At 39.7% G+C, this 25,635-nt stretch overlaps 2 protein-coding genes across 6 annotated transcripts in view; one reads left to right on the forward strand and one right to left on the reverse strand.

Annotated features, from left to right (window-relative positions):
* Positions 1 to 8: 8 nt before the first annotated feature.
* dolk (dolichol kinase) lies at positions 9 to 11,718 on the forward strand. Its single transcript, XM_048559298.2, has 2 exons — positions 9 to 94; positions 4,519 to 11,718. The coding sequence occupies exon 2, from the start codon at positions 4,696 to 4,698 to the stop codon at positions 6,265 to 6,267; it is 1,572 nt and encodes a 523-aa protein (XP_048415255.1). The 5' UTR covers positions 9 to 94; positions 4,519 to 4,695; the 3' UTR covers positions 6,268 to 11,718.
* Positions 11,284 to 25,635, reverse strand: part of phyhd1 (phytanoyl-CoA dioxygenase domain containing 1) — a 30,460-nt gene continuing 16,108 nt past the window's right edge. For 3 of the 5 annotated variants that reach the window (XR_007250286.2, XR_007250285.2, XR_007250287.2), the window contains 10 exons: positions 24,836 to 24,911; positions 23,162 to 23,209; positions 22,406 to 22,461; positions 20,095 to 20,157; positions 16,004 to 16,025; positions 14,858 to 14,986; positions 13,946 to 14,062; positions 12,698 to 12,824; positions 12,369 to 12,549; positions 11,284 to 11,608 (listed from right to left, as the gene is read on the reverse strand). Coding sequence is in view for 2 of the 5 variants with exons in the window: in XM_048559306.2 (XP_048415263.1) it covers positions 12,441 to 12,549; positions 12,698 to 12,824; positions 13,946 to 14,062; positions 14,858 to 14,986; positions 16,004 to 16,025; positions 20,095 to 20,157; positions 22,406 to 22,461; positions 23,162 to 23,209; positions 24,836 to 24,911 (747 nt within the window). In the remaining 3 variants the exon portion in view is untranslated. Of the gene's footprint in view, positions 11,609 to 12,097; positions 12,550 to 12,697; positions 12,825 to 13,945; positions 14,063 to 14,857; positions 14,987 to 16,003; positions 16,026 to 20,094; positions 20,158 to 22,405; positions 22,462 to 23,161; positions 23,210 to 24,835; positions 24,912 to 25,635 lie in introns of those variants that run through there. The other 2 variants (XM_048559307.2, XM_048559306.2) reach the window with 2 other exon arrangements.

Consider the following 25,635-nt stretch of genomic DNA (forward strand, 5'->3'; position numbering starts at 1 on the left):
CATGGGTGCCACGGCCCTCTGCACGTGACTTCAACGGTACTGTTCGTGTCACGTGATTGGCCTTTCATTATGGCCGCCTCCTGGAAGGTGACAGGTGAGTCTATTTGGTGAGAGATAGTAGGAAAGGTGGATGCTAGAGAATCTGAGATAATGAGGTGTAGGGCTGGATGAATAGAGTATACTAAGTAGCATTAGAGGAGCAGGAAGGCTGAGGTTTCGGGTCTATCCCTGAAACCTCAGCCTTCCTGCTCCTCTCTTGCGTTTGGTGAGATTGGTTTTTCTTAAAAAAATATGCACATTAGTTTTAGTCTAGATTTCTTTTCCGCTAGATGGTAATATTCATTCTATCATTATTTTCATTTCTCTACGAGTAATCGAACGCTTTTCTTGCACCAGCGAATTCTTATAAATGGCTATCCCTTGCTATTATTCTTTATCGAAGGCCACTATAGAGATCTGGCTGAGAAAATTATTTCTTTTACTGTTTGACTCCGCTAAAATCCATGTTTTGTAAACCGTTCGTCTGATTTTTTTTTTTAAACGATATTCCGACCCCTCCCTCTCGTTTGAATTTTAACTGGACAGTTAGGGTGTGTACCTTATCTATCTGGAACTAAATGAACAGCTTAATCAAACCATTGCTGTGCTGAAAGACTTATTTGACTATCAGTTTACGTTATCTACCAGTGGTTTGCTATATTTGACTGACACCCCTAATATAACAATTGAAATTTGAGTACTAAACTCTTGATTGTTAATTTTATTTTGCCTGCTTGGACATTTTGTACTGAGTATGTGCAATCTGTTTTCTGAACCCCGCTGTTGCCAATGGGTTGCTGTCAACTGTTTCCATCTAAATACACTCTCAAACTTTCCTTGTCTCATTCGAGTAGAATGAAATTTTGTAAATTTGGTTTCAAATGCCACTGTTTGATGTGCCCTTGGAAAAATAACTAGGAGTTGGTGTCTTTGAAACTGATTACTTGCTGACATTAAACTTTTTGCGTAGGGATTATCAAAGATCGGGTTTTCAACATTGGCCAGTCACTCTCACTGGTTAAATTTAAAACAAAATTTACTCCCAAATGTGTTTAAAAAGCCATGAAATTCCTGACTAAAAATCAAATCAAGGTATTAATACCCTCTTAACATCCTACGTGTGTATATAACGGTGACGTCACAAGTTGCAAGCATATCTTTAGACTCTAAAATTCGAAGAACAATGAAAAATTGCTGGGTTTGTTTCTGTTCTTATGAATGGACTATATTCACTGATGGTCGTTCATTTGTTATTCGTGAAGAAGGAGAAGTACATACATTGTAATGACATTCACTTAAATTTTGCTTTTCAACAAAACACTGGTTAAAGTCATATGTAGTGTGTTAAATGCATTTAGCTTTCACTATTATGGTAGTTAAGTAGCTGCAGATACAGCAATAAACATCAATTCTTGAATCTCATTTCTGAAAAATTGAATCAGTCTGTACTCAGTGGTAGATCCCTCACTAATCAGTCAGTTTGTTGGTTCAAGTCCCACTGTTGAAAATTAAACACAATAGGTATCCAGATCAGTGTGATGCTAAAGGAATGCTACACTGCTGGAAGTTTGTTATTTCAGAAGGGAGGTTTTAAAAAAGGCCCCATTTGATATACTGGGTGAATGTTGAAGATTTATAACATCTTTTGGAATAAGAACGGACAAGTTCCCCTTAGTGTTAAGGCTAATGTTTATCCTTCAACTATCACTAAACAGATTAGCTAGTCATTATTTCATCGAAGATTGTGTAGCCTTGCTGTTTGCCAATTGCCTACTAAGTTGCCACAGTGACTACATTCAGTATTTACTTGACTGTAAAGAGTTTAGGGCACCCTGAGTTTACATAAGGTGCTGAATAAATGCAAGTTCTTTCAAACAATAGACTAATGATGAGATGTAAAAAAAATTGTCTAAACTTTAGGTAATTGTGATTTCTCATTTGTCCTGAATGAGCAGTTTTTGATGATTTTTACTTGTCTTGAATTCGTGATATTCAAACTTAAAGTTTTTGTTTACTGATTTTCTCCAATATGCCTTGGTATTTTGCAGTCCAAGGTTTGCAAACTCATTTTCTCTGTCCTTTTATTAAAATCTAGGTTTTCAAATTACAGTTAGAACTTGGTTTTAATGAACATTAATTATAAGCTTCATTTTTAAACAAATCCTAACTTTGAGAACTGATGGTAGTGTCCTGGTGAGTGTTGCTGAACAAAGAGACCTAGGGATACAGATTTGTAGCTCCTTTAAAGTGGAGTCACAAGTAGACAGGATGATGAAGGCGGCATTTGGCATGTTTGTCTTTACTGGCCATAACATTGAGTGTAGCAATTGAGATGCTGTGCTGTGGTTGTACAGGACACTGGGGAGGCCACTTTTAGAATACTATGCACAATCCTGGACATCTTTCTGTAGCAAAGGCATTGTTAAATTTGAGAAGGCGCAGATTTACAAGGATGTTGCGGTGTCTGGAGGATTTGAGTTTCAGGGAGAGGCAGCATAGGCTAGGGCTTTTTTCCCTGGAGTGTCAGAGGCCAGGGGGTGACCTTACAGAAGTTTATAAAATAATGAGATGCACGGATAGGGTGAATAGTCAGGTCTTTTCCCCTAAGGTGGGGAAGTCCAAAACTTAAAGGGTTTAAAGTGATAATGGGAACTGCAGATGCTGGAGAATCCAAGATAATAAAATGTGAGGCTGGATTAACACAGCAGGCCCAGCAGCTTCTCAGGTGCTCCTGAGATGCTGCTGGGCCTGCTGTGTTCATCCAGCCTCACATTTTATTATTAAGAGTTTAAAGTGAGTGATTTTAAAAAGGACCCGAGGGGTTTTTTTTTACGCACAGGGTGATGCATGTATGGAATGAGCTGCCAGAGGAAGCCATTTAGGCGACTTTAAATTACAACATTGATATGAGTAGGAAGGATTTAGAGGGACATGGGCCAAATGCTGGCAAATGGGACTAGGTCATATTGAGATGTCTGGTTGGCGCAGACCAGTTGGACTGAAGAGTCTGTTTCTGTGCTGTATGACTGAACAGCCATCCCTCCAGGTTTCCACTTCCAATAAGAGGAATTGTATTTTGTGAAGAGGTTTAGTTTTATCCATATGTACAAAAAATAATCAGCTACTGCATTTAAAATCTGTCATAATTTTCCTAAGAAAGAAAACTTCCTGCTTCCATATATCTAATCAAATATCTTGTTGCTCATTCGCATGCTTTGTTTCAAGCTCAAAAGATATAACAAAAACCTTACCAGCAGAAATAGGAAACTAATCTATGAATTATATGTTATTCTTATCTGTGGGTGATGGTAGAAGAGTGAATTTCACATGTAGCACTGTATTTGGACAGAGATCTTGAAATCAAAATGTTTAGTCACCAGGGAGAAAAAAGACAGTTGACGAAAGAACAGAATAAAATGCCCAGAATCACAAAGGGTAGGAAGTCTGAATAATTCAGTAAAGAAAAACATTTGGTGTAACTTTATTGAAGCTGATTTAAAAGGCTATGGAATATTGGTCTCTATACCTCAAGAGAGCTGGAATACAAAGAGGTACAAGTAATGTTACAGTTGAACAAAGCTCTGATTTAGGACCCAGCAAAAGGCACTCAGAATATCAGTGGAAGATTAAAGATCATTTGAAGATGATTAAAATAGGCTAGTAAGACCACACTGTGCTGTGGTGAAAGAACCCAGAACTAGGGAACACAACCTTAAAAATAGAGCTCAGCTGTTCATAGGTGAGGTCTGCAAGCAATTCTTCACATAATGGCTGACAGAAGTCCAGAACTCTGTCCCAAAAGGCTGTTGACTTTGGGTCTGTTGAACGTTTCAGAACTGAGATTGATAGATTTTGTTAGCAATGGCATATATGGAATTAAGATACAGATCCATTATGATCTTATTGAGTGACAGGAGAAGCTCAAGAGGCTGAATGGTCTACTCCTGTTCCTATGTCACAATAGAGAACACAAAACACAGTGCACAATCAATTCTTGTCTTAAATTTATGAGGGCAGAACTTGTACACTGCATCTGCTGCAGTGGCAGATACCACACATCGTCTATGCTCTTTGTCAATAGAATGTTTGTTTCCAGTTAGTTACATCAGATAGATGGTACATACATCAGGCAGCTGAAGCCTGCTCAGTCCAAGTACCCTTAATTCAGCAAAGTGATGCTGTCGGTAGTACTATAACGTTAGTGATTCTGCATCAGTAACTACTTGTTTTCAGTAGAATTTTTGTATTTGTTGCTTCTTAACTTGTGGCTCCCTGCATTCAATCTATTCTAATCTGATGGCATTTCCAAGCAGTACTTGGCATGTCTAACAAACTGTTGAATTTCACCCTTGTAATTGATTTACTGAGACTCCTTCGGCTGATTCACAAGTGGATGAAAAGCCTCACTATAACATTTGGCACTTTTAGGTTATAATCTAACTGTAACTAATACAGTTTACGTTACAATCTCTATTCCAGGTCTGGCAGTCAGTTAGATCTACCCAGTTGCAAAAGTTGGAAGAAAATTCAATGAAAGGGAACATTCAACAACATAATTTCTGCCAGATGAAATGGAACCCCAAACGCTTTTCGGGATTCTACAATAATTAAAACTTTCCTCAGTACGGTGTACATCATAAGAAAAGTCTTGCAGCAATGTTGAAAAATCCTGTCTTTGTGGAGTCCTTCATTGTTTTCATCATCGTGTTGTCTGTCCACGCTGTGATCTGGAACATCTTTACCTGGTGCACGCTTGCCTTGGCGATTCAGGCTTATTATGTTCAGCATAAGTGGGACAGGTTACTAAAGTCCGGAAATGCAGTTTTTCAATATAGATCGACCTTTAGTAGTGGCCTGCTACCAGCCAGTGTGGTATTGCCTCTGCTAGGAATTGTGTTAAAGGAACAGTGGGAAACTGTTGGAAATGTACAGTTCGAGCGGTTCTGCATTGTGTGTTCAGCTGCAGGAATGGCTATTGCTCTGTTCATCTCATTACTCGGTTTAGGCCTCACAAAGCCTCGACCCACGAATACCAGCATTCTGTATGGTTTTGTAGCCAGTGCTATAATATATGCCCTTAAGCACGCTCTTTCAGTGTCTGAGGTCATCGAAATCCTGGAAATATTATTAATTTTTGTTTATCTTTCTCTCATTGTCCTTTATATTATGCCACAGAGCTTCACCCCAGGAGAAGTTATGTTGTTTTTGTCAGGTTTGAGTATAGTCACCAACCAACTCATTAAACGGTCTTTGACTTTTGGAGATGGTAGATGTGATCCACTCGTATCATTCCTCTTGGTGACTGTGGTTGGAATGGCCGTTCTGGGATTTGTTTTTACTCTCTTATACTGTTTTATGGACTCTAAAACCTGGCTTTCATCCCTGATTTTCCATGTGACCGCTGTGGCTTTTGGAATGGGAATCATGGTGCCCTGGTTCTACCGGCTGACCAGAAACCATCTTTTTTCTTGGCTTCTCAACTTCCTTACATCCACCAGAACCAGAATCTACCTACTGAGCTACTGGGTCACATTGGCATTTCTTGCTTCTATCATTGTCCTTCATCAGAACAGTAAGCAATCATCTGGGTCTAAAGAGTACAAAGCTTCAACTGCTATGCGGAAAAGCTTTCATTTCATCATAGTGGCAACCTATGTCCCTGGTCTCATCTATGATCGTCCACTACTCTATGCTGCTGCTGTTGTTTGCTTTGCTGCATTTGTGATGTTGGAATATATAAGGCATTTTAGGATTAAACCACTCGGAATGATGTTGAGACCAATGCTAGCCCTGTTCCTTGATGACCGTGATAGTGGTCCTTTGATCCTGACACACATTTACTTGCTGCTAGGACTGACCCTGCCTGTATGGCTTTTCCCTGGTATGTTTGCTCCACAGAGTTTTTTTCCCGGAGAGGTAGCACTGGCTCCATACGCTGGGGTTCTGGCTGTGGGCATTGGCGACGCCTTGGCTTCTGCTATTGGAAGCACAATGGGAGAAGTTAGGTGGCCTGCAACAAAGAAAACCTTTGAAGGTACAGCAACCTCTGTCTTTGCCCAAATCATTGCTGTTGCTTTGATTCTGATCTTTGATAAAACAGTGAGTCTGAATGGCAGCTACACCTGGATCGTGGGGTCTCTTGGTATAGTCTCCCTGCTAGAAGCTTACACTGACCAAATAGACAATCTTTTACTGCCCTTGTATCTTTTCCTTATGCTAATGGTTTGAATGAGAGAATTGGATGTACACTGACATTGCAGCATATTATCTGTTTTTGCTGGTCCAAGGGCAGATACTACCCAAAAAAAAGGAAATCATTATACTTGGAGGTGATTCCAAACAAATTAATATCTAATTGATAAATTATTACTGTAAAGTAATGATAACTCTAATATAAAAGAATGTGTCCAGGCTTTTCCCAACAGTGAATTCATTCTCCGAAGTGAAATTAAGCCATACACTCCAGGAACGTCACTTATTTGTTCTCTAGTCTAGATCGATTTAACCAGCTCATCCTGGCTAGGTAAATTAATTAAAATAAATCAGCCAGAGCATCCAGAATCTATAAAGAAAGGAAGATCTTGAAACGTAAGGTGTACCTTTTGTTTATAGCAATGAGCAAAGAACTGTGCCTTAAGCATCAGAATGGTAAAGGCCACAACTGCTGTCTCTCACATGAACCTCAACACAGGTCATCAGTAAGAGGGAACTCTTGTCGAGTGGTATTTTCTCTGTTCAGCAAAAATGAAACAGAAATTGTGCACCCCAACCATTGATGCAATCATGTCAATGCTCTATATTTCTGACATACATTTTTTCACACAGTTGGAAGTCACAATTCGCTTTAAAATAGTGCAACTACTGAATTCTGAGATAAACATCCGCATTGCTGGAAACACTCAATGTCTGACCTGCAAAGTATAACAAAAAGACAAAGTTAATATTTAAGGTCTAATCTTTTAAGTGTTCTGATTGAGCGTGAAAGCGGAAGGGTTACCCTTTGACCTTTGATAGTTAGCCAGACAAAATTTTGAGTCCTTCCAAAATGCTCTGTCTCTGTTCCAGATTTCCAGCATCTCCAGTCTCCATTACCATTCCTGATCATATCCAGAAAATCGTGATGATGATACGTCCTTGTGGATTTTAGGCCAGGATGACATAATCTCAATATAAAATGTTCTTTCACCTCCCCAACCTGGCATTACCGAATGGAGCGGAACAAATTACAAAACTGAAAACAAAAAATGCTGGAGATTGAGGGGGAAAATAATCTTTATCTGTCGTCTCAACAAGAAAATCTTGTGATAATAATGTGTTTAGGATTTGTTGCTGATAATTGGTGATTGAGATGGATAGATCACACCGCAACCATCTCAAACTTAATTATGTGACTTATGCCTGATGGACCTTAAGATTTTGTTCAGTGTAAGATCATGGCTAAAACCTATACAGTGTACATATCGGTAAATGGAGTGAACATTAATTCTTAATGAAACCACGTCAAGTAGCAACGGTACAAAGAGGTATGTTTGTTACTAGAGTAACATGGAGCAATGCAGAACATACACAAAATAGTACCTAATCTCTTATACTTCATTAATTTAAGGAAATTGTGATCTGTCATTTGGAAAAGAAGCACTGAACGGAGTGAAGGATTTTTCTCAGTGTGAGCGGAGAGAAGGTTAGATGGGTAAAGATTTGGCAATAGAGTTCATTCTGTCCACCTTACAGGTACTGATCCAGAAAATAACAGAAACTGGAAGTCAGTTGCCAACCATTCAGCAGTGATTAGTATATAATCTTACAGAAAAAGCAGGAAGAGAATTAAGTGATAGAGTAATTCAACCTGCCCTGCCCTTCAATAAAATCACACCTGATCATCTGACTCGATGCCATTTTCCTGCATGCTCCCTGTCTATCTCAGCTTTAAGTAAATAATGAGGGAGCATTCATAACCTTTACCCTTTGAGTGAATACATTTCTCCCCATCACAGTCCCAAACAATCGCACCATAACCTGAGATTGTGCCCATGTTCTTGATTTCTCAACCAGGAGAAACAACTTCATTGTCTGCCCTGTCAGGTCCATGATTCTAAAAGCTCTGGTTTTGGTTTGGTGTAAATTTTTAACTTATTATGCCCTTATTAAACACCTTGGATACATTTCTTATGTCAAATGCACTATTTAAATATCAATTTTTAATGCAAGTTGCAAAAAGAATACAGAAAGACCCATGTGTCAGACACATGCACGACAAAAAAATGCCTACAATGATCTTTAGTTGCTCAAGGACAAATTCACAACTGCATCACATTTTGCACTAACTTATTTTTAAACATTTATGCTTGTCTTTTGCTGATATGTGATATGAGTGTCATATTCCAAATTTCACTATTTCAACTCGGTTGGTTGTTAGTTTATCCCATGTTTTCTAATTGGACAGTAGTTAATACCCACCAGAGAAATTCCATCTCCTGGATGAAAGAAATTACTAACTCAATAATTGGCTGGTGAACTTTTTAATAAACTTTTTTTTGGTGGGGTGGGATTGTGAGGAGTGAAATATTGCTGCTTATTGCAAAACATTCGTTTAAATGAGCAGAGCTGTCTGATCAACCATCTCTTTAAATGGTTACTATTCACCTTATTTTCAAATAATGCATAAATGGGGGAATCAGTGGTTTTACTCATAATGTCACTAGACTAATAATTTAAAGGCCCAGGCTAATGTCTGGGGACATGGGTTCATCCCACTGTGGTCGATAATGGAATTTAAACTAATTAATAAATCCGATACCAAGATAGTCTCAGTGATTGTGACCATGAAACTATCAATAATTTGTTGTAAAAACCCATCTGGCTCACAAATGCCCTCAGGGAAGAAAAACTGCCATTCTTACCTGTTGTAACCTAGATGTGATCCCAGACCCACAACAACATGATTGACTCTTAACTGCTCTCTCAAATAAGCCATTCAGTTCAAGATCAATTAGGGCTGGGCAAGGCAAATCCTGAGCTTGCCAGCAAAACCCACATCCCATGAAAGAATAGAGAATATGAAAACAGTTATATTAGATAATATTTTATCAGGTCATGGAATAAGCTAGGTATCTTGGTCCTAGTTACACCCTAGTGACTTTAGTGAGAAAGATGGGAGTGTTTGTATCAACGTAGAGTTGGTTCAAACTTGGATACGATGTATTCATGGTGAGGTAGGCTTGTAAATGAAGAATGATCATGGGTCCATACACTGGATAGTTGTCGAATGAGAGGAGCAGCAAATGAATACCCGCAGTGGAGATGGCAGGAAACCAATAATTTTATACTGTAGTTTTTCCCTATGGCTAGTCGCCCAAATTTGTATTTCATTCCAAGAAAAATAAGCACACATCATTGAATACAACAAAATGGATATTGTCTCTTCTTACTTAAGTTTGCTGGAAGACAGATAAATTCAAGCACTGTCGTCGGCTGAACACAAGTTAAATATTTCCCCAAAGTTGGTTTCTTTTTCTTTGACTTAAATTATGATCTACACTGTTGACTTTAAGAAATTTACTAAAATTAAATGTCTTGATTGTAAACCTTTGATAAGATGCATGCATAACTGTTTATAATGGCAAAAGATTTACAAACAGAAGATTCTGTGAGGCTAGAAAATAGTAATAAACCATGTAAAAATGAATCTATAGTTAAATTCCATGTGCTGCAATTACTCAATAAATGCTTTGTTAACTTCTGATATGTAAAAGAACCTTCACATAACTGCATGGTGCCTGACAGCTAAATTAGTTTTATTTTTACAATGTTGCACCGATAGTGTATCTGTTTTAACATAGCTCTTGTCTTCACATACTAGTTGTAATGAATCGTGAGTAATTGTTTTTGTAGCGTTTTCTGTCTTCTAGCTGATTTTAATATCACCTCTGCTTCCTCCTACACCATCTCCTACACTCTGTCTCTTGCTTGTAGCCTCTTTCCAGTACCACCATTCCATCTATTTCAGTGATGAGAAGAGATGTCTATGCTATGTATCTGCGTTTTCACAATTAACAATCAGCGATCAGAGGCTGATCACTGTTATTGTATTCCACAGAGGAATCAAGGTTTTGAAATCATCTCTAAGGAACTATTGGAATGAGAAGGGGAGAAGTGGGAAAACAGGAAAGGAAACAAAAGTGCAGCAAGAAAAAATTCAAAATCAGACTTAATCTTCTGAAGGCAGTTAGAGATGGACAATAACGGACAATAAATGCTTGTCTAGCCAGTGACTTCTACATCCTGTGACAAATTTTCAGAAATACCCATGCACACAGACACCTAAACTTCCCAGTTTAAAAAGTTTATAATTTTAGCCCCTTCATTCAGGTTTGAACTACTCTAGGGCACACTTCTAATAAAGTGGTTAAGCAAAGCCTACTGAGCTCTGATAGAGTCATACAGCATGCAAACAGACCCTTTCTCAGAGCTTCCATTTGCATGCTCGCCCAATGAGCAATACCTCCACAGATGCAACATATATTAACAGTACAAACTGCAGTGTAATTCATCCACCAGCCTCTCTTTTTTTCTCTCTCTCTCTCTCCCACCCCATCTTTAAGCATGGCCAGTTCAAAAGTCTATTTCTGAACATGCTGCACTTCATCATATATTGGTCACCAATCAGCATCCTTATGCTGAGCTGTACTGTAGTGAAGTACAGAAGTTTTGGACTGTATTCACTGGAAGTATAAAATGTCAAACAAGAATAAAATCAGAATCTATTGATCATTCATCCTGCATTATTGCTTTTCTTTCTTTCATTCTTATTAGCTCTCTATCATTACTATTTCCATATCTTGGGGATCAACAAAATACTGTCAAAGTTGTAAACAAGTTACCCAAAACTTACTAATTCTAATGAATACTTGAGTATTTGAGCCAAGATCCTCAGGCATCCAAGCAGGGTGCAAGACTTTACTCAATTTCTGACAAATTTACTCCAACATACTGAAAGAACTAGCTCCAATGAGAAAAGTAAAATACCATGGATGCTGAAAATCTGAAATAAAAACAGAAAGTGCTGGAAAAATTCAGCAGGTCTAGCAGCATTTGTGGAAAATGTTTTGAGTCTGATATAAATCTTCTTCCAAACTCTTTCTACCTTTTATTAGAGGTTGCATATTACAAATTTCCATCTGAACAAATGTGTATTTTTTAAAATAATTCAAATTCTTAGAAGAGAATCAAGCAAAGCATAGGATAGATGAATTGCAAATTTATTCCAGAATAGGTAAAATGTGAGGTCAATACAAATCACAGTAAGAGTAGGAAGGATGCAAAAAGACAGTTGCAGAGGGTTACAATTTACTTAAATCCATGAGCACGCCACTGAAAAATAGTTCATCATAATGAGATTTATTTTGTAAATATATTGTCATCACAATCTAAAATATTATTCATTACAGCTAACAGCAGAATACATTACACCTGAACACATAATGTATTTCTGTATTGCACTGGCTCTGGTTAAAAAGATGGAGGTGAAGAGTATAAAAATGGGAATGGTAGTTCTGGAGTTGGCTGCAACCTGGAATTAAGAAAAGCAAAAGCATATTTCAGCACATGCACCTAAACAACAATCAGCAAGTTTTATTCAATCATACACTGTTTCATATGAAGGAATCGTGCAATGTTACAGCCCACACAGGCTCATTATACCTATGTGACCTCATTGATAATGGTCTCACTACCCCTTTCTTTCCCCATTATTGACCTGTAATTCCTTACCCTTCCAAGTATTTCAGTTCTCTTTTCAAAGTTAATCTGCTTTCACTCCCATTTCAAGCAGTGCAATCCAGGTGGCAACAACTTGAAAAAGTCTCCCCTTAACTAAAACTGTGTTCCAGTTCTGGACTGGATATTTTTGCTGATCGGCAGAAGATGCAGAGGCAAAAAGAGGAGACTGTTTGGAGTGAAAGCAGATTAACTTTGAAAAAAGAACTGAAATACTTGGAAGGGTAAGGAATTACAGGTCAATAGTGGGGAAAGAAAGGGGTAGTGAGACAATTATCAATAAGGTTACATAGGTATAATGAGCCTGTGTTGGCTGTAACAAAGTGTTTTGTAGACACTTTTTATAACATTCCCACCTCTGTTAAGCTAATGGTACACTTTCTTTTTATAAGAATAGCTTTCTGAACTTTACTTCCAAGTATTGATGTGCAAAAACCGCTCCTGGGCTTTCCTTCCCACGGTGGCATAGATTGACTGAATGAATGAATGTATTGAAATGAAATAGATGGATGAACTGAAATGAATAAAAGAAGTAAATTGTCCAGATTCCTCACCACTTGTTAGGATCATCAAAATGAAGTCCAGGAGGGAGAATGCATCCCTTCAATATTCACCGAAAGAGTCTTCTAACTCAACCCAGGCAGGAGATGGCACATTTCACTGCAGCATACTCTGTTCCTATTGACCAAGTACCATCTTGATGAATAGACCTTTGAGAAGCTGGTAACAGACTGACTGTAGTGGAATTCACCATTCGGACAAGACCACCATTGTTTGACAATGCAAGAAATATTCAGCAGGAGGGTTTTATTAAGTGCAGGAGAATATCCAAGCTAAAATAATCAAATCAACATTGAAATCTTGTAAATGCAATTCCACTCACCAGTTCTCCTCACTCCAGTGACTATCCTGGGATTCCATCAGGTGGAAGGTATAAACATGCCGTGATTTATTTGATGTGTTTCGAGCACTTCTGTGCACAACTTCTCCATGAATAAGGATAAGACCACCTGCATACAGCAAAACATCCAGCATCAGATAGTTTAGACACTATTCATATTAACATTCAAGTTAAAAACGTTTTACATACATGCCTTTATATATTTATATTGCAGCATGTTTACCATTAAATAAAAAATAATCCCAGTAGCACGGAGACTCATAAGGATTTTCTGCTCCTGGTGTGGTATCGGACACCAGATGCACCAAATTTGTTCAGGCTGAGGCTTCAGCTGCCTGTATGGGCTAGAAATCTAGGCATCTATATTACAGATAGTTATCTCATTCCCAACATCAGGGCAAGAAACCCTGCAATTTAAAGCCACAGATACTATTTGAAAACCTTCCTTTGGATATAATTGAGAAATTCAAAGCACCAGCAATGCTCACACATTGCAAAAACACCAGGTAATTTTAGTTTGTAAACTACTGAACGTCAAATAAAGGGGCACAATGCAGCACTCCCATCAGGCTAATTGGAAGGTTCAGCCACTGTTGAAGTCAATAACTCATGGTGTTATTAATAATGCACCTGCTTTACTTGCAAACACCAGCTGAGAAATGCTCACCAGGCCTGCTTCGAGATTTACACTGAAAATGCATTCCACCAACTCTCAGATAGTGTCCTGGAGTCAGGTGTCAATTCATCTTTGCTTCCTTCCAGGTTGGTTCAGCCTTGCTGCTTCCCCTTTCATCCCTATGTATGCACAGCCATTGTGCAAAAAATCAGGGATGCCAGAACATTTCCTACCATAGGGTGGAGCATTGCTTTACAGTTGAGCTAAAGTCAGTTTCATGTCATTGCACATAATTTCTAACCAGTATTTTCAAAATTATCTGCTATAATTTTTTTCTCTTTTCCTGTGAAAATCAACACAGAGTTACATCACTCATTGATTAAATAATATCAAGATTTAGAGAAGCAAATCTATTGTAGTAACTTATCCCCACAGTTATGCAGATGATCACATGTATTTTTGGCATCAGAGGCACTCAAATGCTTGTCATGTTCCCTGATATTACATAGTAGAGTTTGCAACAGTAACTCTGTCCTGCTCCCCACATAATAGAGTTACTATACAATACGAAGCATTACAATCAATCTTCATTACAATCTTAAATTTGCATCTACCTTTTTTAACAGGAACAGGGATAAATTGATCATCTCGATAATCAGGTTGCTTTCCAACAAATTTGAGCAAAGGATATTCTCCTTTAGGGGCACGTAACATCCTCCGGGTAATACCAGCTGTCAAGTCAGAAAGAAACAAAGTATTGTATATTGGGTATGAAGCATACTGTGATATTAATGTTTTTGTGTATGTGAATTTTACTGTTACACCTTTTTTTAAATCTACTTTCTATATCCCAGCTGAGGAAGGCTTGTTTCGAGAAAAACACAAAGAATGACTTGAGGCTCCTATTTTGCCTATCTCATCACTCTGCCCATAGAATGACTTCTGTCCAGGACAAAGCAGCGTGCTTAATCAGCACCCCATACATCACCTTAAATATTCATTCCCTCCACTGCTAATGCACAGCAACAGCAGTGTGTATCATCTACCAAATGCACTGCAGCAAAACAATAAGATTCCTTCAACAGCATCTTCCAATCCCATAAACTCCACTACCAGGAAGGGCAAGAATAACAGATGCATGGGACCACCACCTATAAGTTCCCCTTCAAGTCACACACCATCCCAGATTGGAAATATATCCCTATCCTTTCACTGGTTGCTCAGTCAAAACCTTGGAACTCTCTTTGTAACAGTATGTGGGTACACCACACCATATGGTTTGCAGCAGTTCAAGAAGATAGCTCACTACCACCTTCTCAAAATGCAACCAGAGATAGGTAATAAATGCTGGCCCAGCCTGTGATGCCCAAATCCCTTGAACAAATTCAAAACAAAAATTTCACCAGCAGCATGGATGAGATTGCATTTCATAACTAACAGATAATGTCAACGTGCAAAGTTAGTTTAAAATAGCATCCAGGTATCACTAAAATATATGAGAGATGTCAAGTCACTGAGAGTCCTACCTGTGTGGGAACCAGGAATGAACCAAAGACAGCTATTCTCCTCAGTCGCATCCTCCAGTGCAATCCAAAACCCTATAATACGCCCGAGAGGTTCTGTACATAGAAATGTGGCATCCTGATGAGGGGTCACTGGGGACAGTGAAAACAAAATTGATCAGAGTGAAATAAGGGATGAATTTATTGTCATCAAAATCAGATCATCAATTTACAGCCAAAAGAAACTCTGAGAAACTAAGAGCAGGAGTACACCATTCAACCTTCGAGCATGCTCCAACATTTAATACGATCATAACTGATCTTCTATCCAAACTCTGTATCGTCACTTTCTTTCTACACTCCTTGATACATTTACCATCTAAAAAATTATCAATCTCTTTCTTAAATATACCCAACAACCTGAATTTGATAGCCTTCTGTGGTAGTGAATTCCACAGGGTGACAACCCCCGATTGCAGAAATGTTTCATCTCAGCCCTAGACAATCCTAAATAATTTCACCATATCCCGAACCTGTGACCCTTGGTCCCAGACACCCCAATCAAGGAAAGCATTCTCTCTGCATCTAGTCTGCCTAGCCTGCTTAGTTTTGTGTATATTTCAATCAGATCCCTTCTCACTCTTCTGAACTCTACTGAGTACCGACCCAATCAAACCAATGTGTCCTCATATGACAATCCTGCCATTCTTCATATTAGCTTAATGAATCCCTACTGCATTCCCTCTATGACAAGTATATCCTTCTCAGGTAGGAAAACCAAAATTGCACAAAGCATTCCAGGGGTATTCTCTATATAACTGTATTGGGACTTCTGAATTCAAACATTGTTGAGGTGAATTCAGTTGATCAAGAGAGGACACCATTCCATTTCCTCTTTGATTTCTGGCAAGATTATCTTTCACTACATCAGTAATGGTCCCTCACATCCCTCTCACTGTTTAAAACAAAAGTGATAGAGGAAGAAAAATAATCAATCTAGTAAAGTGATGATTGTTGAAGAAATGAAATTATAATCTTAAAAAATCAGTCACAGTTATTGCATTGGGAATATTATGCTCTTCATGGTTATCCAGTTGGATTGACAGAGCAAACACAAGGACAACTGAGTGGCAGGTGTGTGATGTTACAGGGAAGATGATTTTGCCATACCTTCACCACCAATTTGTGGTTGCTGAAGAAGGAGAAAAAAAGAGAAACATATTGTTAGCATTTGTACAAGCTTACACTACAGTAGTAGTACAGGACACTTAAGGTGATTAACTTTAGCCACCTGACATAACCTGTAGACTTCCATGAAAGATACACTGTCATCTCATGCACTGCATCATCAAGTAGATCAAGACGTTAGTATACACCCATGAGGTAATGTTTCAGAACATTACAAAAAGATAATAGGTGACCTCAGAATTAAATGTCGGAATGTGTTCACTGGAAACCTTTAGCGCAGAATTTCCCCAGATCCGGAACGACCTGGGCTCAGGCAAGGAATTCAGAAGAATCATGGGAGAAGTTGGGTGAGGCCTTTCTTGATGTATGGAGTAACAGTTTTCTAACTGAGTTCTGCACATAGAGTCCAAATTCTTGCTCGTGTGTGATGAGGCCTATTAATGGGGATTATTGATCTTTATCACCATTATTATCTGATCTCACCTCATTAACATGCAGATTCCTATTTTGCCATGCATTGAATAGAAGCTAGATAATGAGAATTCTTGACATGAGAGTTGAAGCGGGTGGCTGGTGACTCCAGCTCACCAATGCTCCTCTAGACCTCCATTTTGGACAACTGGTTTGAACACCACAGGATATGGTGCATGGGCACTGGCCACCCAGGCTCCTCACCCACACGTACTGACATATGCCAGCCTCTTTGCACTATCGTGGGACATTCTGGTCCACTCACAGTACACTCCTGCACTTTGGAGTACACTGACACCTCTCATTGCAATGCAACTGGAAGGACAGTTTGTGCGCAGGGACAGGCACCCATCTCATAGATTGGACAAGGCTCACAGTACTCTGTCTTACCTAGCTAGTCAGAGCAGACACAAAGCCAGCTGGGTTGTCAGCTGTCACTAATGTGAACATGTTACTATATGGCACAGTTATATGTGAATCTCAGACCTATAGCACATGCCTAGTGCCTACGCAGCACATATACTACGTGTGCTTCAGTCAAATGGCCATGTCTCCCAAGTATAAGGAGTCCAGTCTTCAGTGGAGTCAAGGGGGTTGCTGACAGTCTGTGGCCCCGGTATCATCAGTAATGGGCAGTTACAGTTCAGTAGCTTGTGCACAGTCAGTTATCCATTTGGGATGGTCAAGATCAAGGGCCAGTATCACTGCAGTCCAGGGAGTCTGCATGTCTTTCCAATATGCCGTGCCTCAGGGCATCCTTGCCTACAGTGTATGATGCAGAAAACGTTGGCCGAGACATGTGAGTATCTGCCATGTGCGTGGTGGGCGTATGTTCCCATATGTGATGGTAGTGTCCATGTTGATAATCTGGCATGTCTTGCAGAGATTGCTCTGGCAGGGTTGTCTGGTGTTGTGGTCAATGTTGTCCTGGAGGCTGGTTACTTTGCTGTAAATGATGGTCTGGTTAAGGTTTGGCGGTTGTTTGAAGGCAAGAAGTGGAGCTGTGAGATGGATGTTTGCTGGAGTATTGTGTCCAATTTTGGGCACACTTCAGGAAGCATCAGCAGGCATTGGACTGAGTGCAGAAAATATTCATGAGAAGAGTTCCAGGGATAAGGAATTTCATTTACATGGATATATTAGAGAAGCTGGGCAGTTTTCTTGGTACAAAGATTAAGATCTGATCAGAGGTATTCAAAATCCTGAGCAGTCTGGACAGAACAAATAGGATAAACTGTTTTCATTTGGACCAGAGGTCATTGGGGAAAAACCTTTTCACACAATGAATGACAAGGATCTGGAAAATGACTGCCTGAATGTGTGGTGGAGGTGGATTCAATCATGGCTTTCAAAATAGAACTGGACTATTTTCACAAGACGGGGAAAAATGCAGAGTTATGAAGAAATGGCAGGTGAGTAGGACTTGATGAATTGCTCTTGTGGGCAGCCAACACAGATACAATGAACTAAATGACCTCTTTCTGTGGTGCCACCATCCTATGATTCCATAAACACCTGAAGAAGCAGCAATGGCCAAAAAGCCTTTGTTTTCAAATAAACCTGTTGGACAATAACCACATCTGCCAATGTGGTATACTGCATCCACTGTACCCGGTGCGGCTTTCTCTACATTGGGGAAACCAAGCGGAGGCTTGGGGACCGCTTTGCAGAACACCTCCGCTCAGTTCGCAACAAACAACTGCACCTCCCAGTCGCAAACCATTTCCACTCCCCCTCCCATTCTCTTGATGACATGTCCATCATGGGCCTCCTGCACTGCCACAATGATGCCACCCGAAGGTTGCAGGAACAGCAACTCATATTCCGCCTGGGAACCCTGCAGCCATATGGTATCAATGTGGACTTCACCAGTTTCAAAATCTCCCCTTCCCCCACTGCATCCCTAAACCAGCCCAGTTCATCCCCTCCCCCCACTGCACCACACAACCAGCCCAGCTCTTCCCCCCCACCCACTGCATCCCAAAACCAGTCCAACCTGTCTCTGCCTCCCTAACCGGTTCTTCCTCTCACCCATCCCTTCCTCCCACCCCAAGCCGCACCCCCAGCTACCTACTAACCTCATCCCACCTCCTTGACCTGTCCGTCTTCCCTGGACTGACCTATCCCCTCCCTACCTCCCCACCCACACCTTCTCCACCTATCTTCTTTACTCTCCATCTTCGGTCCGCCTCCCCCTCTCTCCCTATTTATTCCAGTTCCCTCCCCCCATCCCCCTCTCTGATGAAGGGTCTAGGCCCGAAACGTCAGCTTTTGTGCTCCTGAGATGCTGCTTGGCCTGCTGTGTTCATCCAGCCTCACATTTTATTATCTCGGACAATAACCTGGTGTTGTGTGATTTCTGACGATGAACACAAGTCACAGGGAGAACAGAGTCTGTTCTGATTTGTATGACTCAGTCATTTACTGATAGAGTCACTTACTGATAAGCTACTAGCAGAGCCATCAGGGAAAATTTCAAGTCCATTGTCTACTCCTAGGTGGCCTATAACTCGCAGCTCCAAACTATAAAACACTCACAAAACCAAACAAACATTTATTTTCAACTATGTTTAAGCAAGGCATGCAAATATTGCATACTTTCTCACTTAAGAACTGCTTTAAAAACAAAAAGTACATCAGAAACAATTGATTGAAAGATGTATTTCTAGCAAAGGTTTTGCATCAGGGCCTCTCTTATCTTTCATAAAAACATAAGAAATTGAAGCAGAGGTAAACCATTTGGCTCCGAGTGTCTGCTCTGCAATTCAAGAAGATCACAGTTGATATGTCTGTGGCCTTAATTCTACTCTGTAGCTTAACCCATAACCCTTGTCGAACAAATAAGTGTTTAATTCAGCCTTGAGTACTGTCAATAGTCTAACCTCCTCTGCTCTCCAGGGTGGAAAATTTAAAACATTAGTGACCCTCACAGAGAAGAAATTCCTTCTCATGTATGTCGGAAATGGGACAGCCCTTATTGTGAAACCCCTAGTTCCAGATTCTCCCACAAGGAGAAACATCCTCTCACCATCTACCTTGTCAAACCCCTCTGAATCTTGTATGTTTTAGTAAGATCACCCTCATTCTTCTAAGCTCTTAATCTTGCGTTGCTTTTTATGTGACACTTTATCAAAACCTTTACCTGGAATGAGCGGAAAGGCATCTGTCATCAATAGCCACAGGTGCAGTGCCAGAAGGCCGGAGGTTGGCTAATGTGGTGCCACTATTTATGAAAGGTGGTAAGGAAAAGCCAGGGAACAATAGATCATAAATGTAGAATTGAGATTAAAATCATATCAGCCATGATCTCATTAAATTATGGATCAGGCTCAAAGGGCTGAATGACCTATTCTTGTTCCTTGTTCCTATGTTTGAATGTCATCTTTTGAAATCCAAGTACATGATATATATTGATTCTCCTTCACCTACCCTGCTCAATTTGCCCTCGAGCAACTCGAATAAAACTTGTAAACACAATTTTCCTTTCATAAACCATGTTGACTCTGCTTGATTTATTGTGTCTTTCAAAAAGTCTAAAATGTCAACTTCAAACTCTACCATTTCACCAATAGTAGGTGCAGGGAAATAACCTCCTCACATACCTTGAAGATGTACATGCTTTGCACAATGACCGGTTCCTTTAGATCCAACTTCTGGGCTATCTCCTGTCACACAGAGACACAGATTCATTTCAATGGATGCACATGTTCCAGTCCTTCTTTAATTCTGTCGGATCCAAATGATTCCCTGAGCAATGAGGGCAGCCAAGCTACCTGTTCTCAAAATGTATGTTAAATCTACACTCAGATAAACTGGGGAGGCCTTGGCCTGGTGGTATTATTGCTTCACTATTCATCCAAAGACCCAGATCATGTTCTGGGGATCCGGGCTCAAATGCTGCCATGACAGATGGTGGAATAAAACCCATCTGGTTCATAACCCTTTTACGGAAAACCTGCCATTCCTATCTGGTCTGGTCTTCACACAGTAATCTTCACAGATGATGCACAGTGATGTGACTGACTCAGAACTGACCTCTCGACAATAAATGCTGGCATAGCCAGTGATCCTGCGTCCTGTGAGTGAGTCACAAAAGGGAGTTCACAAGTGAGAACAACAGGGAGTCTTTGTTAGTTTGTCCATTCTCCCCTATGGAGGAGCAAGTGAGGTTAAAAGGAATACAACTGAGGCACAAAGAAGACTTTCAAGACTTGAGACTGATCTGCAGGAGCAGAACACTGATTAAAGGCTTGGAAAACCTTAAATTGCTTCTTGCACAGACAGACAAATAGTAATGGCATTGAATAAGTAAATCTGGACAATGAAGTCAAATTGGCAATAGGCCAAAGGGTTCATGTTCAAACTGGCAAAGTCAGGAATCTTTGATATTCATAGGTTGAAGCACAAGTATGTAGAGGAAGCAAAAACTGTTGCATTATTTAAATGTAATGGATGAATCACAAAAACCAGCATCCAAGTCTAGCAGGTAATAGAGAGGGTGAGTGGAATGCTGGTCTTTATTTCAAAGCGATAAAAATACTGAAGTCTTGTTAAAGCTTTACAACGAAATACTAAAGCTTCAGCTGGAATACTATAGGTGGTTTTAGACCCATTATCTAAGGAAAGATATACTAGCATTGGAGGAAGTCCAGTGAAGATCCATTACTGATACAGGGTATAGAGGGGCTGTCTTATGAGAGGAGGTTGAATTGATTGCACCTATACCCGCTGGGTTACAGAGGAACAAAGGCAATCTACATTCAAGATTCTTAGGGGACTCATAAAGGTAGGAGCAGAAAGTTTGTTTCCACTTGTCGAAGAGTTTAGGACTAGAGCGCATAATTGCGAAATACAGGGTTGCACACTTAAAACACAGTCAAGGACACAAACTGTGTGTTGGCCTTCATAACAAGAGGATTCGAGTACAGGATCAAGGATGCCTTTCTGCAATTATACAAGGCATCGTGAGGCCACACCTGGAATATTGTGTGTAGTTTTGGTCTCTGAAGAAGGATGTTCTTGCTCTTGAGGGAGTGCTGCAAAGGTTAACCAAGTTGATTCATGGGATAACAGAACCTATGAGAGAGATTAAGTTAGTTAAGATTGTATTCACTGGAGAGTTTTGAGAAGATTTGTAGCTCAGGTTGAGGTTCTGGATGTGAGTTTGCTCGCTGATATAACACCAGCGCTTCGTCGGAGGCTCACTGATGATGTCACCTAGAATGGTGACGAAACATCTGAAAACTAACCTTCCAGCTCAGCAAGCAAACTCACATCCAGTATTCACTGGAGTTTAGAAGAATGAGAGGAGATCTCAGAGAAAAAAGAAAGTTCTAACAGGACTAGACATGTTAGATACAGGAAGAATGATCCTGATGGTGGGGTTGTCTTAGTTAAAGGGATCATAGTTTAAGGGTAAGGGGTAAACCTTTTAGGAATGAGATGATGAGAAATTTCTTCACCCAGTGAGTGGTAAGCCTATGTAATTCACTACCACAGAACATGATTGTGGCCAAAACATTAGGTGTTTTCAAGAAGCTCTTTCAATATAGCTCTTGTGGCTAGAAGGATGATTGGATATGGGGGGAGGATGGAGTTAGGGTTTTGAGCTCAATGATCAGCCATAATCTTATTGAATGGCGGAACAGCCTCGCGGGTCAAATGGCCTTCTTGGGTTCCTAGGTTTCTAAACCTGAAACAGAACAATTCATTGGGTTGGGGATGGGAAAATGTTCCTAAAATTGGATTCAACAAACATTGTGATTATTTCTACCTGGTTTCTAGCTCATAAAAAATAACAGAAAGCATTTCGGTGACTTGACAATAGTCTATATCAAGCTTCACTGATACACAAGTTCCGCTTGCCAGCCACTGTCAGACACTACATTAATGGTAGACTCAAGAAAGACCCACCTGCACTTTCAGTGAATGGGTGATATTTTTGAATACAGGCTCCAAGGCATGAAGAGCTGTGGAGAAGAATCACATTATCGGTGAGTGTCTATGTGAGCCCTCTTACTTAAGGTGAAACACGGGAATTAGGGATCATTAGCATTCAAATTTAGAATATAATCTAAACTCTATTGTGCCATCAATTAGATTTCATTAGAGGACAAAGGCCCAACTGACATAAGGTTTTATATGAAGCCAATTTGTACAGATTTCCTAGAAAGCAGAGATTGGCAGAATTATAAAACTGTAAAGCAGTGTGCTACTTGGGAAAATATTTAAATGCTTCCTAACTGATATTTCTAACTGGTTTGAAAGACATACATTCAAAATAAAGAACGTGTGTTCCTACAATAACAAAAGAACTCAATGCATTTGATTTCAAGTTTGCTGCAGTGTGGTTACTTAAATTGGTCTCAGTTTGCCTGGGTTAAAAAGTGGCAAAACAATCAACCATTCCCTAACAATTGCTGCAAGATAAATAGAAAGCCCAGTGAGCAAATTAAAAACCAGCCTGACTGAGCAGACAGGAAAGCTTTGCAATTCACTGAGCGCCTCAATCCGGTTTGTGAGTGTTTTGCTGGATCTTTGCAATCTAATAACTTCACTAAATCTTTTAGTGAATGCTGCGATTCCCCTCAGCGGGATGTTCTTGCACTCAAAATGAAAAGAAAGGAATTATTCTCTACATTACCCAAAAATATAAAGCAGTGACCTTACCATGGCCAATTTTATTCAAAGACTTCTCCTTTGGTATAAGAAAGTTGCCTAAATGAAGAGAAAAATGAAAACTTGTAGTTTTGTGACCACTGGCTGAGTAAGAACATCTTTCTATGGAAGGATTTTTGACTAGCTGGTTTCTCAGTTGGTAAAGACTCTTCCTGCTGGGACATGCACAAGAGCCCAAGTTTAGATGATACCTGTGCTGTTAGCCTGGGCTAACAAATAACTTCATTCCACATATTAGGGAGGCAGAGAATGAAAACAAATGTGCTAAGTCTCCATTTAAAGTGATCACTTCTATTTGACATTATACTGTGAACAGATGAATCAAAAGACGACAAATAGCCATATTGAATTCTTGTCATTATATGTCATGTATTATTTACTGTCAAAACAGAGGCATAAAAAATCATTGTACATAAGGTGCAGGAGGACAGCAGTGTTCTTTGAATAATATTCCAAAAGGAATCAGTGTAAAAAGTTTTCTTTCTTTCCCTGAAGCCAGAGACATAAAGAACAAAATGCGTATGCTGGCTCATTGGAGGTCCGATGCAATATACACCAGAGTACACTGACAAGAGTCGACAGTTACAGTTTACTGTATTCCTAACCACAGCCCTGACATCTCAGAGTGTTACCAAAGTAGAGGCCATGTGGAGTGGGAAAGTCATAGCTCTACAGTCCTCATTGCTATCGAGGCACTAGTTACAGAATGTCAGGTTAAGGTAAGGAGGAAATCTGCCAACTAGTCATCTGCAGAAATAAAAATGGGGAAATAAACCACCCATCTTTTCACATTGTTTCACCCTATAATACTGAGATATGTTATAAATTATCAGAGGCATGAATTAGCATTTAGCACCTTTCAAATCCTTCGATGTTCTAAACCACTAAACAGCCAGTGTAGTCTCAGATGTGAGCAAACCATAGAATCACAGAATGTTATAGCACAGGAGGTCATTCAACCCCTTATCTAGTTGGTCTCATTCTCCAAATATTTGCCCAAAGCCATGTAATTTCTTTTTCTACCTTTCAAATACTTAACTAACTTTTTTCTGACTGTTATTGTTTAATCTCCTACCAGCATCCCTTCAGGCAGAACAATCCAGATCATAGCAGTTTGCATGTGTAAGCGATAAGCTTCCTCATGCTGCATCCAGGACTTTTGCTATGCAGTTTAAGATTGCATCCTCAGCACCAATCCTTTGACCAAAGGAAAGGATCTCTCTTTATCTACCATAATAAAGCCATTCATGACTTGAACAGCTCTCTCTCCTCTTAAAGTTGTGGCAGGTGCTTTTCACATGACACAACAGAGAAAAGTAATCATATCATCTAGTGGTGGTGGTGATGAGTAGATCAATATTGAACAAACATAGAGACCTCTCTCCTGCAGATAATCTTGATGTCTAAAGATAAAAGAATCTCAGGATTTAAACACAGTTGCATCTTGGTTAATGTCTTACTCTTAGCTAATAGCACTTGAAGATGGATGAACCAGCCACATGTTTCACGACTATTTCCAGGATGTTACTGATGACCAATACACCTGGGAATATTATTGTAGTCACTGCAGTTTATTGTTATGTGACTTGTTTCAATGTGAAGACCAAATACATGCAATTTTTCTCGTATGAATTAACGTGAAATACAAGTGGCATTAGGCTTTACCTTTGCTATCAAACACTCCTTCTTCAAAAAAGAATCGGACTTTGTCCCCACTAGTCAAGAAGTACTCTTTGCTCCCCTAAAATAAAATGTGGCAACAATTAACACTTAGTGCTCAACAAAGCAGAAATTCTTATGAATGACCCACTATCCAAACTCCAACACACTTGCTACCCGCATTTTTTAGGCCAACCAGGAATCATGAGACGAAGAAAAACTAGTTAATTTCAACCTCTCATGGTCATTTAAAGTCGGGGAGTCAGAATACATGTGTAATGATTTGTAACAAGGTCAGATAAATGGGCCTCATTGAATATGGGTTACCTAATTGGGGCTATTAATCTGGTCTAAGCAGGAAGCCCTGGCTGACGGATAAGAACAGGAGTAGTAGACATCCTATTCACTCTGAAAGCTGGCTCTGAGGGAGCTGGATCAGTGTCAAGGACTCTCCATGTGTAAACAAAGGATGACATGGGGACGGGATACCGGCCTCTGTAGAGTTATTTCCATGGCGGAGGGAGAAAAGCACGCTCCTTAAGAAATTAGCTTGCAACAGTTGTCTCTGAGTTAGGTTAAGTATTTCTATCATTGTGCCATTATTTGGGAAGCTTCACACATTCAATTCTGTTGTCAAAAAACTGGGCTCAGTATGTCAAAATAATGCATTATTTTTTCTGGGCAAATGACAGTGGGGCAGATGAAAATCAATAAGTAATTCTCCTTACTGCTTGTGGACTTGCATTTTTTTGAATATTAGGATCCTAACTTTCCCTGAGGCACCAGATACTAAAACCTTTCAAGAG

Source organism: Stegostoma tigrinum, chromosome 29, assembly GCF_030684315.1.
Source record: "Stegostoma tigrinum isolate sSteTig4 chromosome 29, sSteTig4.hap1, whole genome shotgun sequence".
Classification (NCBI taxonomy): Eukaryota; Metazoa; Chordata; class Chondrichthyes; order Orectolobiformes; family Stegostomatidae; genus Stegostoma; species Stegostoma tigrinum.